Source organism: Daktulosphaira vitifoliae, unplaced genomic scaffold (assembly GCF_025091365.1).
Source record: "Daktulosphaira vitifoliae isolate Bord-2020 unplaced genomic scaffold, ASM2509136v1 Scaffold_1, whole genome shotgun sequence".
Lineage (NCBI taxonomy): Eukaryota > Metazoa > Arthropoda > Insecta > Hemiptera > Phylloxeridae > Daktulosphaira > Daktulosphaira vitifoliae.
This window is the reverse complement of record NW_026099572.1, coordinates 40,249,859-40,262,858: the sequence shown is the minus strand read 5'-3', so window position 1 is coordinate 40,262,858 and position 13,000 is coordinate 40,249,859. Positions and strand designations below refer to the sequence as shown.

Sequence of the window (13,000 nt, the reverse complement as noted above, 5' to 3'; positions counted from 1 at the left end):
AAAAAAAAAAAAAACACATCTTAGTAAAACCAATACCTTCTCAGCTTCGCATCGAAGCTAATAAATGACAAAATTATATGCATTACTAAAAATTACATTACGAAAAAAAAAACTTAATTTTCAAAATTTCATTAAAATATTTTGGTTTGTAAAAAAAATAATTTTAACTGCAAAATCTTATTTTTAAGACGGTAAATAAAAGCTTTTACTATTACAAAATGTATTTTTATTAATTTTTCTTGTATTTCTTTGAGCTCAAACATGGCTTATATTTACTAGTTTTATGTGTCTATACATTTACATAATCATTTTTATGAATTGAATTTTTTATTATTAATATTACAATACAATTTAATTATTATAATACGAGTAGGGTTAGGAGGGGTAAATGTGAATAGTGGTAATTGTAAATGAGGCACCGATAATTAATGTGTCCACATTGCGACGGGATGTATTTATTACATGTTTAGTTCGTATTTGTTCCGTATCATTGAGTAGTGGAAATTCTCAATAGATTATTTATTTTTAAAACTTAATTGCATAGACGGTGGCAGATCCACATAATCCCAATTCCACAATATTATATCGATTATAACATTGCATTTACGATTAAACGATATTTTGAAAAAAATCCAAAAAAGAATTATAACGTTCATAGTCGCGTGGGGATCAATATGACCCATTTCAACTTTTATGTATATTTTAAGTCATACATTTTTTTTTGAAGGTATTTATTTATGAAAATCTATTCAATATTACTATAAAAACCATCTTCTACATTTATATCTATGTACACCTTTTATGCAATATAATACATCCGTTTTTATTTATGTGGGGGTATGCTAGACCCCACGCGACTGTTTAAGGATTAATTAAAAAATAAAAACAATATGGATAACTTTTTTAGCTTAGATGCGAAACTAAAAAAGTAATAGTTTTGTTATGGTGTATAATTTTATTTGTATGTCTATGAAAATTATCAGATTTTATTGGACTGATTTGTTGGTTTATGCATAGACTATGGAATTCTAAATAATTCGATTTTAATCAAGTTAAAACTATCAGTGCTAAAAATTGAATAAAACCGCCATATTTATTTGTTTTCAAATTATTACTGACTTTAATTTTATTATGTGTAAAAATAATCAGTGCAAAATATCACTTTTAACTTAGATTTTTGTCCTCTGAAGTTCATTTTTGTGAAAGTTTATAATAAAAAGTTGAATTTTTTACCATAGCTTTTAGCTCAACTTCAAGTTTAAAATTTACACTATTAAATAAAAATTTTTATGAGAATTATAAAAATAGTATTGTTAAGATTAATATGCAGTTAGGAAATTGTATAATTACTGTTTATTGTAAATTTATCAGAAAAGCTCAATATTTGTTACATTTTTATTATGATAGATGATCACTTAAATAAAAATCAAGATAATCATTTCTAAAAAACCTTTGGTGTTTAAAATGATTCTACAATTGAAATATTCAGAACTTAATTAATTTTGATGATTTACGTAAACTAGAAAAACCAATAATAAGTTTAAAAAAATTTACCCAATTGAGCGTATTATAAAATATGATTAAACATTTTTTGTTAAATTGAGGTGAAACTAAAAATCATTTATTTTAGATTTATGATTTTTATAGCAACATGTTACCAACATATTTGGAATATTATAAACAAATGTAAAATATTAATTAATTACTATGTAAAAATATTAAATTTTGTAATTGAACCTATTATCATATCAAACCTAATTCGGCAATAAATACTTTAAAAACATTAGAAATGAATGATTTTAAATGTTTATGTGGAGAATGTGGATTAAGTAACTTTTTAATAAAAAAAAGTGGAATTTTTTTCAATTTTTCAATGCATCGTTAAAAAAAGTTGGTCAAGTGAGAGCTGAGAAAAAGTGGTAACAGACACAAAAAAAAATAATTAAAAAAAACACACCATAGTAAAAATAATATCTTCTCAGCTTTGCATCAAAACTAAATGATAGACAACAAATATTATAGACGTACCATCTTTGGATTTGTGATGTTACACGTATTTTTTAGCTGCATGTGAAGCTTTTTTTTTTTTTACACGACCGGCCTACATGTGGGCCGCCCCGGAACTACCGTTAGGTATTACCTCAGGGCGGCCCACGCCGTCTTTAAAACTCACACCACCACGTTGTGAATCAGCCCGAAATTAATCAAGAGCTGATTCACAACGTGGTGTGGCCTCCCCCGTTAGCCGGATCCCAAAAGTCGAGATCCGTTGCCCGGGTTGCACCACGTGGAGGTGGGGGCTCCATGTGAAGCTGAGAAGGTATTATTTTACTATAATGTGTTTTTTTTTATTTTTTTTTTTGTGTCTGTTACCACTTTTTCTCAGCTCTCACCGAACAGATTTCTTTCAAAGATACGTCAAAAGATCACAAATCGTATCTAGTCGAAGATATTATCCTCAAAAATTGAAAAAATTTCCCTCGTTTCCCGTAAATGGAGGAAATCTCCAAAAAAATTACAAATTTAAAAATCGCTAATTTTTTAAATTTTTTTTACTTAATACTGTCATAAATTTTCAAAAAATGACAAATAAATATAATTTTTTTTTTATAGATGCGTGATGTCTTTTTTTTGGTACATTTTTTTTATAAATTTAACACTTTACCAGCCCACAGGGGGGATACAAAATGACAACTTTTTCAACTTAATTTTGAAAATGTTCCGGAAAGTCTGACACTTTTATAAATATCTTAAATTAAAGCTAATGTAATGTACTTTATTATGGAAAAAAAAAATTTCGGACTTTATTTTGTCTTCACGATGAAAATGACTACCAAATGTTATTATTGTGTTAAAATTCTCGATTTTATATTTTACATTTTTAACTTTAAAATGTTATAACTTTTTGAAAAATGTATGGATCAATCCAATTTTTTTTAAGAAATAATATTTATATACTACTTTCATTTGATATACTTTTTTTTTAAATCGGACCATTTCCTTTAATAAAGGGGGGGTTTAAATCTTTAAAATGCATATAGAAAGTAGAACTTTTTCAACTTACACTTTTATATATATCTTAAATTAATGCTTATGTAATATACTTTAATAATAAATAAAAAATTTCGGACTTTACTTTGTCTTCATGGTAAAAATAGCTATCGTATTCAAAAATATGCTATTTTTGTGTTAAAATTTTTGGTTTTGTATTTTATTTTATTATAAGGGGATTACACTGATTTTCATAAATATTATATCAATTTAATTGACATAGCATAATAATTTAAAAATATTTAAATTTTTTTGTTTCTTTGAAATCGAGAAAAATAACTTTAAAATTTGAACTAGCTAAATTTCCATTTTTATTAAGTGACGAATGCGACGTACGGTTTCTGAGACGGTAACACTTAAGACTTTCATGCCTGCGGTACTGAATTTTTTTTAAATTCTTTTTGAGTTAGAAAAAAATGTTTAATTCATTTGATTTTTATCTCATTTAGATTCAATAGCTTTAATAATTATCAAAGATCCTATTACTGTAGTATCCTCTCGTGAGAAGAAATTCATATTAATATTATTTTACTATGTGGTTTTTTTTTGTAGCTATCATTTATTTTCTCAGCTCTCACTTGACCTACTTTTTTGACAAATTTTTTTTTAAAATTAAACACTATCTACAAATTTCCATCGAAGCGATTTTTATGATAGTAATTTTAATCACTGTCTGATATCATCTATACTGGACCCAACTATGCCACGACCCCATTGTGCCTCCATCCCACTTGGTTTTTTTAATGAAATATTATATTAAACAAGTTTTAATTGAAATAACTCAGAATGATACGTGTATTTGTTACTAGGCGAAACAATTTAAAATCGACCAGTTTTATCGACAATTATGTGTTTATTGGCATTAATGTCCAATAATTCTTAGAAATCACATTAATTTAATATAGATATTTTTAACCCTTTATGGTATTTTAGTTAATGATTGAATTTTCAAAAATATATATCATCAACAAGGTTAATATCTTAATTGCCATAAATAAAATTCCGCAATAATTCGTTCAGTTTTAAAAAAGTTAATTCATTATAAAGTAAAAATTAAAAATATTTTATAAATGTAATTTTTTGAAATATGGAGTTGGGTATCAAATTAATGATACATCGTGAATTTAAAATAAAGAATGAACTTGTTTTCTCGAAATTTGTCCAATAAATGTAAACTGTCGTAAAAAATATGAAAAAATTATAATAAGTTTAAATAAGATTCATAATTTTTGTTTTTTTGTATTTTTATTTAGCAAAATTTGGTTTAACCTGTATCATGTGATTATTTCAATTTTTCTTAAAATTTTAAAGTGCTTGGTTAAAAAAATATTCACAATCACATCAATTTGTGTTTTTAAGGTTAACTGTACTAATTTTTTTTTAGATTGGTTTGTTGTGTTCCATATGGCCATTCCGTTGTATGTCGTAATTGCTTTATCTCAGTTTGTAACCTATCTTCTAGTTGAAATAGTAGGAGAAAAAGAAAATAAGATAAAAGAAGGCATGCAAATAATGGGATTAAAAGAATTAGTATTTTGGTGTTCATGGTTCAATGTATATATAATATATGCAGTTACGTTGGCTTTATTAAGTACTGCAATATTATATTTATTGGGAATATTCAATAATACTAATTGGGTTATAATATTCATTTTAATTATACTATACTTATTTAGTATAATTTCATTCAGTTTCATGATATCTCATTTTTTTGGAAAGTCAAGAGTAAGTAAAATTACTTAATAATTGAGTATAAATTTTATAATTGTTAGTATTGTGTTACATTATACGGATGTCCTAACATATTTTTATGAATACTCCAAACAACGAATTTTATTTAATAATATTATAGATCTGTATTCAAGTGACAAAATTTTTATGATTTAAAAATTTGTTTATGTATTTATACATAAAGTCCCGTGCCTTATTTATAATAAATGGATTAAACTTTATAGTTTAAAGTCCAATATACTTGTCATAAATTTTAATTAATATTAAAATTTTGTATTGAATTTTAGACTGCTGGAATACTTGGAAATTTTGTCATAAGCTTGGCTAGTCTTTTGTACTTTATGCAAAACATAGTCGAATCTTCAAATACAAATGTTTTATTGTTGGTTTCATTAATTAGTCCAGCTAACTTTGCATTAGCGGTTGACAAAGCGATGACTATGGATTTTGTTGGAGATGGATTAAATTATAATAATATTTGGATAGGACCGGGAATTCCATTTGGTGGTTTCCTTTTAATGATGGTCATAGATACTTTTATCTATACAATTTTAGCATACTACTTTTCAATGATAATTTCTAGTGAATATGAGAGTAACTATTCATTTTTATTTTGTCTTAAATCGACATTTTGGTGCTCTAAACCACCAGAACCAATCGAATTTGATGAAATCAATAGATATTCAGTTTCAAATCCGGATTTTGAAACCATATCTGAGTCTATGAAAGATCGTAAAGCTATACAAATAACTAATCTCTGTAAATCTTACAAAAGTTCAACTGAGAATATTTTAAATGGCAAGCTCATAATAAAGGTCTTTACAGCAGGGCTTAAAGTAAAAAAAAGGTTTATTATTTAAATAAATAATGATAATAAACATGATTTTATCATAGTCTAATAATGACTTAATTATATTAAAGAAAATTTTACGCAAAATATTTAGTAGACCAAAAACTATTTTCAATTTATGATCAATATTTACATTTTGACATTTTCTAAATTTTACAAAGTCTAAAATAAATATGATAAAGCGAAGTAGTTCCTATACTTCTTATGTCACTTTAAGCCTTGTTTTATAATACATTGTTATATTATTAGAACACTTTCACTCATCCTTCCCAATAAAGAATTGATATGTGGCATGTTTGGAAAGAAAATTTTTAAAACTTAAGAAAGCTTTTTTAAATTGTTTTGAGAAATTTTATATATGTACAATGTAAAAGAAGTCTTCAAAAAAAAAAAAAATTACTGTGGTAAGTCTATACAATTTTGATGCAAATGGCTTCAGCGAAAATATTAAGTAATACAAATTACGATTATAATAAAAATAACAATAAATATTAATATACAAATATAAATTAAATAGCAGATATAAAAATAAGTAACAAAAAAATATTTAAAAAAATATAAGTCGTATAAAATGTCTTAAAGGGTCCCTTAACGCTAACCGCGTTGGCCAGTTTTGTTATTATTGCCTTTGTGTCCTGGGTTAATGATGAATTTAAGGAGGATCTCATCATCACATTGTACGTAAGCCGCTAACATTTTGGTAATACCCGTCAATACATAATTATTATTATTTACATTTTTTTCCTTACAATCTAAACAATTAATTTATTACTAAAAAAATGTTTGGGTGTCTATTTAGTTCTTTTGTACAAGTGAAAGATTACCATTATTATGTTTAATATACCAATTGTAGTAACCTGAAGATCTTTTTTCGCGCAACTACAATCTTAAGTTTCTCATGAAATTTCCTTAGCACTTAGTTTGAGCTTAACTTATCCAAATATGTTATAAAGTTTAACCCTTAACCAGTCACTATCGAATAATTACACAGATAGTCACATCGGGTCATAGTGACCCTTAGTTTGGATTTTTTAAGTTTTACTTAATTTTGGATTAAACTGATTAATAAAAAATAACTTCACTTCATAAATTTTGTATTTCATTTTTGTATTGAAAAAAATAATGATACAATCTTAATGAATAAGAATAATAGTTTTAACATAATAAGTTTACATAAAAATAAATTGCTTTTCTTGTTTTTTATAATGAACTTAATACCAAGTATAAAAGATGTACAATATAATTTTAGTAGTATTTTATATAATGTATAATATTTTTGATAAATTAAAATATTTTCTTGACATTTTAAACAAACAATTGCCGAGTGAATTTTACAAATATTTTGTTTACATACCTTACAAATATCACTTTATTTATTGTCTTTTGTGCTTGGACAAATATGACACCTTTTACGTTTTTTAGAGTCTCTTATGTTATCGACTTCATTTGTAACCAATTGTTTAATGATTCCTTGATTACCCAAATAAATCCATATTTTTTGTTTAAGACTACGTAATATGTGAATGTTATTTGCTCTTCTAATTATTTGATCATGTTTTTTGGCAAGAGTTTTCAAAAATTTTCTTATTTCCGTTGTTTCTTTCGTGTTAGATTTAAAAATAATACATGGATTTAGTGCAGATACGTTTATAAAAAGATTAAATTTAGCTAACGGCCACCTTCTGCTACTTCGACCAACATTGTATTTGCTACAAAGCTGATCGCATGAATCTACCCCACCATTAGTTGTACTGTAAAAAGTTATTATTTCTGGTTTTTTTTTCACCAGTGACATCATAAATTAAATCATCATTATGCATAGTGGAAATAACTATAGCAGACTTAGATTTTGCTGGAACGTATGAAACAATAGATATATTCTTTGTAAATCTAAAAATACTCGAATAATCTTCCATTTTTCTATTAGGGAGAAATTCAGATGGAATTTCTCTTTTGTTTTTGTATACCAGTTATTAGTGGTACCCTTTATTGGATCAACAAGACGTTGAACAATATCAAAAGGTGTGTTTAATATTTTATAAGGACCATCATGTTGTAACCCAGCATATATTTCAAATTTTGATAAATAAAAGGTTTTGCTATCTACCAACGCAAATACTTTAATTCCATATTTTTTTGGCTTGTTTGGTAAATACTGTCGAAAAGGATACCTACCCCTAAACGGAATTAACTGCTCATCTATTATTGTATATTCGGCTGGTGTATACGCAAGCTCAAACTTTTTCTTAAACATATCGAGTATTTCACGGACAGCTGCAAGTTTGTCAGTTTTTTCTCTCTTCTCTAGTATGTATATTGTCAAAACGAATGCAACAATATAAAAATAAAAAACGTTTATAGGACATTGCTAAAGAAAAAATTGAAGATTCATCTTCATCCCATAATTCTTATTCAAATGAGCAGCTCGATAAACGCCAGACATCAATAATAAACCAATAAAAGCTGTAATTTTTGTTATTTCAGTATCCTGGGCATCTGTAACTCTTTTATAATTTTTTCGTATTTTCAAAATATAAATATTTGTATTTTTTATTTAAATATCCATTAATTTCTCATCAAAATATAATTTAAACGCGTCGTGTGGTGTTTTAGCATTTTTAGCTACACGTTTCACACCAGATAAATAAGTAATTATATTATGTTGCCTCGTCTGACCACTCACTTTTATTGGTTTCTTATTCAATTTGGTTTTCTTATCTTTACTAAAATAAAAACTATTTGGTTCACTTACATCGTTCACTTCGTCATCGTCTGAAGACGTACCTAATCTGATTCCGTGTCATGTTCACTTTTTTCAACATAATCTTCGTCGTCTTCAGAATTATCATCAGATAATGGCTTTTCTTCTTGCCTCAAAAGTTCTACTTCTAACTCACTATCTGTGATAAACTTTTCCATAATTATAAAATAATAAAATTGATATAGATTTGGTAACATAAACAATCATGCGTCTGACTGTCCGCGGTACACCAAAGGTCGTGTCGGGTCACTCGTCTTAAAACTATAGCGCACTAACGATCGTCCGGGTCAAATTCAAGACTTAACTGGTATAATAATAAATAAAAGATTAATTATATATCTAACAACATGCATAGATAAATGAAAAGAGATTACATGTATATGGAATAATTCTCAATTCGCTGAATCTAAAAATAGCACGTTCGATAAGAAACGTCGGGTCAAATAGACCCGACGTGACCAGTTGAGGGTTAAATTAAATCTAATTCCATAAGTAATGGGCAATTGTGACCTGATTTTTTAATGCCAATAAGTCGAATGGTATTGAAACATTAATACCTAAACGAATATTATTTTTTCACCATGCAAGAAACAAGTATTAGAATTTTCATCTGGTTGTACAGAAATTTAGTAAATAATTACATTGTTAGCATAGCGTATCATACCTGAGTTTCATTCATAAAATCTATTGAATTATTAGATAGTGCAAATGGTTCCAGTTCCCGTACTTCCCTTCTAAGATGATTAACCTCTTTTTAGCTTTGATGCGAAGCTGAGAAGGTATTGGTTTTACTAAGATGTGTTTTTTTTTTTTGTGTCTGTTACCACTTTTTCTCAGCTCTCACCGAACCGATTTCTTTCAATGATACGTCAAGAGATCACAAATCGTATCTAGTCAAAAATATTACCCTCAAAAATTGAAAAAAATTCCCTCGTTCCCCGTAAATGGGGGAAACCTCCAAAAAAATTACAAATTTATAAAACGCTAATTTTTTCAAATTTTTCAATTTTTTTTACTTAAAATTGCTATAACTTTTTTAAAAAAAAATTTGACCTCTAGACTTGTCTTCATGATGGAAATGGCTACCGAATCCTATTTTTGTGTGAAAAATCTCGATTTTATAATTTACATTTTTAACTTCATTATGAAGTTTTTGAAGTTACAACTTTTTGAAAAATTTATGGATCAATACAATTTTTTTATGAGAAATAATATTTTTTAATAATTCCTTTTTCATTCGACATACTTTATCTTAATCAGGATATTAATAAGGAACTAGCAGATCATGTAGCTTTTGGAATAATACACCAATTTTTTAAAATTAAACACTATCTAAAGATTTGCATCAAAGCGTTTTTTTTTTATAGTGATTTTAATCACTGTCAGATATCATTATACTTGATCCATCTATGCCACGTCACCACTGTGCCGCAACCCCCCTGTGCTGGGTTTTTTTTTAATTATAATTAAACACAAAATGATATTTATCATTTTGTGTTTATAAAGACTTTAAAGACTCAGATAACAATTTTAGAGAGTAGACTAACTGAAAAAATATCCATCATATATATTAAGCTAAACTTACTTTCAATAGAACAGAACTTAGATTCTTGGGAAGACTGTAGAGATTCCAATGATGACACGACGTCATTTCATGTAAGTTCTGTTCGGGTAATGTTAGTTGAGAGCGCGCAATTTTTTTGATGGTTTATCTGGTTTTGGTATTATTATTTATTAACTTAAGTCTAAATTATATTATGAGAAACCGCAAAAAAGATAATATATATATAAATAGATATGCGAATAACGTCCAATCTTATCAAAAGTACACTGACAACTGATTTTAATGTATTATACTTATAAATCATAAAGCTAATATTCAGGATTTTATTAAAGAAGCAAAAGTAAATGTTGTTTTTGGAGTAATTCAACTATTAAATATTAATAATTAAATACTCTACAAATTTGCATTAAAGCTTTTTTTATAATTGTAATTTTCACTAAAATCACTGTCTTATGTCATCTATATTTGTCTCAACTATGCTGCGTCCTCACTGTGCGCGACCCTACGTGTTGGATTTTTTTTTTGGATCTAATAATATGGCAAGGTATAATATAATATGAATTAGGTTTTGTAATTTGAATTTAAATTTGAAGAAATCGATGCAGGTATTCAGATGAGTATTTTCGAAGGGGAAATAACTGCCATTTTGGGACATAATGGAGCAGGAAAAACTACATTGTTTAATATATTAACTGGACTAACTGAACCAACATTAGGTACAATTAAAGTTTTTGGTTACGATGTTCGAAATAAATCTCACATTAAGAAAATAAGAAGAATGATCGGAGTATGCCCACAGTATGACATTTTATTTCAACGGCTAAGTCCTAGAGAACATTTACAATTTTTTGCTGCGATTAGGGTGAAGATTTATTGTTTATATGCTTATTTATTTAATTTAAGATAAATTAAATTGTTATAAAAATTAAAATATAACCTAATATTTTAATATATCTATTATATTAATATATCTTTTTAATATATCTAGGGTGTATCGCCAAATGAAATAAATAAAGAAGTTCGATGCATGTTAGAAGAGTTACATCTAACTGATAAAGCTGATAGCATGGCGAAAGACTTAAGTGGGGGACAAAAAAGAAAACTTTCTGTCGGCATAGCAATTATTGGAAACCCAAAAATTATAATATTAGATGAACCTACCGCAGGAGTTGATCCTCCAGCGAGACGACATTTGTGGTCATTACTTCAGAAAAGAAAAAAAGGAAAAGTTAGTTTACATATGTTTTAATGAATTCTTTTGTTTATTTATTATATTGAAAAAATTTATAAGGTGATTTTGCTTACGACACATTTTATGGACGAAGCTGATGTTCTAGCAGATCGTATAGCTGTTATTTCAAAAGGCACTGTTAGATGTTGCGGGTCATCCATTTTTCTAAAAAATAAATTTGGGATTGGATATCATTTAACGTAAACAATGAAATAATAAATAAATAATTATTAATAAAGTACTTATTTACACGAATACATGTTTTCCTTGTTGGTGTAGTATATTTATGTATTTTCTACATGCGGTGAAGATATATTTATATTTATGTATATCTTAGCTAATCTTCACAAGAATCACATTTAGGTGGTAAATTCTTGGCCATAAGGTGATCATGGGTTAATCTTATATGCCCTATTTTCAGACTATTTATTTTGAATTTCTAGTATAGTATTAAGTAACTAAAATAATTAGGTTTTTATATTAGTCTAAAAATTTAAAAAAAAAAATCTAAAATATTAATTTGATCAAAAGAATTATGAGTTGTTAGTTATACCTGAGGTACTCTGTTTATATTTATATGAATAATCTGATAAATAGTTAACCCAGCTAGTTTAATAACTTATTTTTAACGTTAAATTCTTTCTCATCAAATTAAAATGTTTTGATCTAGTTTCTAAAATTTTTACTCTGGTTATAAAATTAATCTATTCTCTTAAAGCATTATTTACAAAAGTCTTATCGTGTCAGTTTGATAATACGGCAAAAACTAAAAAATTAGAAAATCAACGAGAAGAAAATAAAATACAAAATGAATAGTTTAGTTTAAACATGACTTTTTAATTCATTAGAAACGATCCTTGAAAATATAACCATAAATAGCTATTTAAACTATGTCATACGTTTCTGCGGCTTTTATATCTATTTGTAAATGAAAAACACGCGAGTAGTTTGTTAATTTCGGAATTGTCGAAAATGATAAAAAAAAACGACTGCTAAATTTAAAATTTTGGTAAAATAAGATTGAGATAAGATTAATCAACAAATTGTATGGTAAACAAATAATGGTAAAATCATTTGTCCCAATACTTCTTTTAACAAATCTTAATATTTTTGTGTTAATACAGGGTGATTTTTTTATCATAACCCACTCAATTACTTGCAGAATAATAATAATTTAAACATTTTTTTTTTCATTATCTTTAGTTACACATTATTCTTGAATTTTTAATTATGTAATACTTTTTAAGTTCATCCCTTATGCCTTGGAAGGGGGTCAACTTTGTTTTTTTAAATGGTAACACATATTTTTAATTTAATAAAATGTTTGAGTTTTTAATTTAATAGTAAATGGCATTTGAATTTTTAATATAACTTAATTCGTTTATTAGATATAATCATTTAAAGTTTCAAATTTTTGAATTAATATACAGGTATAATACACAAGGGATTACAAATATAGGTAGCTAATTGGTTTTTTATAACATCGATATTAGCAGGTACACAGCATTGTTATTATCAATTGTAGTAAGGCACATTGTTATGAGTTTATAAATACACTAACTGACAATACAGAAAGTATATCTATTGATAATCATAATTGATAATAAACAATCCGTGACTGAGACAGCAATGTCATAAAAATCCAATTAGCTACCTGTATTTACAATCCCATGTGTATTATACATGTATATTAACTCAAAATTTTGAAACTTTAAATGTTTATATCTAATAAGCTAATAAAGTTATATTAAAAATTCAAATGCCATTTACTATTAAATTAAAAACTCAAACATTTTATTAAATTAAAAATAT

The 13,000-nt window shown here is 26.4% G+C and overlaps 1 protein-coding gene across 1 annotated transcript in view; it reads left to right on the top strand.

Annotated features, from left to right (window-relative positions):
• The window catches only part of LOC126898311 (ABC-type organic anion transporter ABCA8B-like), a 32,480-nt gene that overhangs the window by 4,056 nt on the left and 15,424 nt on the right, over positions 1 to 13,000 (top strand). Inside the window, exons 6-10 of the mRNA XM_050672255.1 lie at positions 4,436 to 4,776; positions 5,070 to 5,580; positions 10,563 to 10,819; positions 10,946 to 11,185; positions 11,249 to 11,388. Of these exons, the coding sequence (XP_050528212.1) occupies positions 4,436 to 4,776; positions 5,070 to 5,580; positions 10,563 to 10,819; positions 10,946 to 11,185; positions 11,249 to 11,388 (1,489 nt within the window). The remainder of the gene's footprint in view (positions 1 to 4,435; positions 4,777 to 5,069; positions 5,581 to 10,562; positions 10,820 to 10,945; positions 11,186 to 11,248; positions 11,389 to 13,000) is intronic.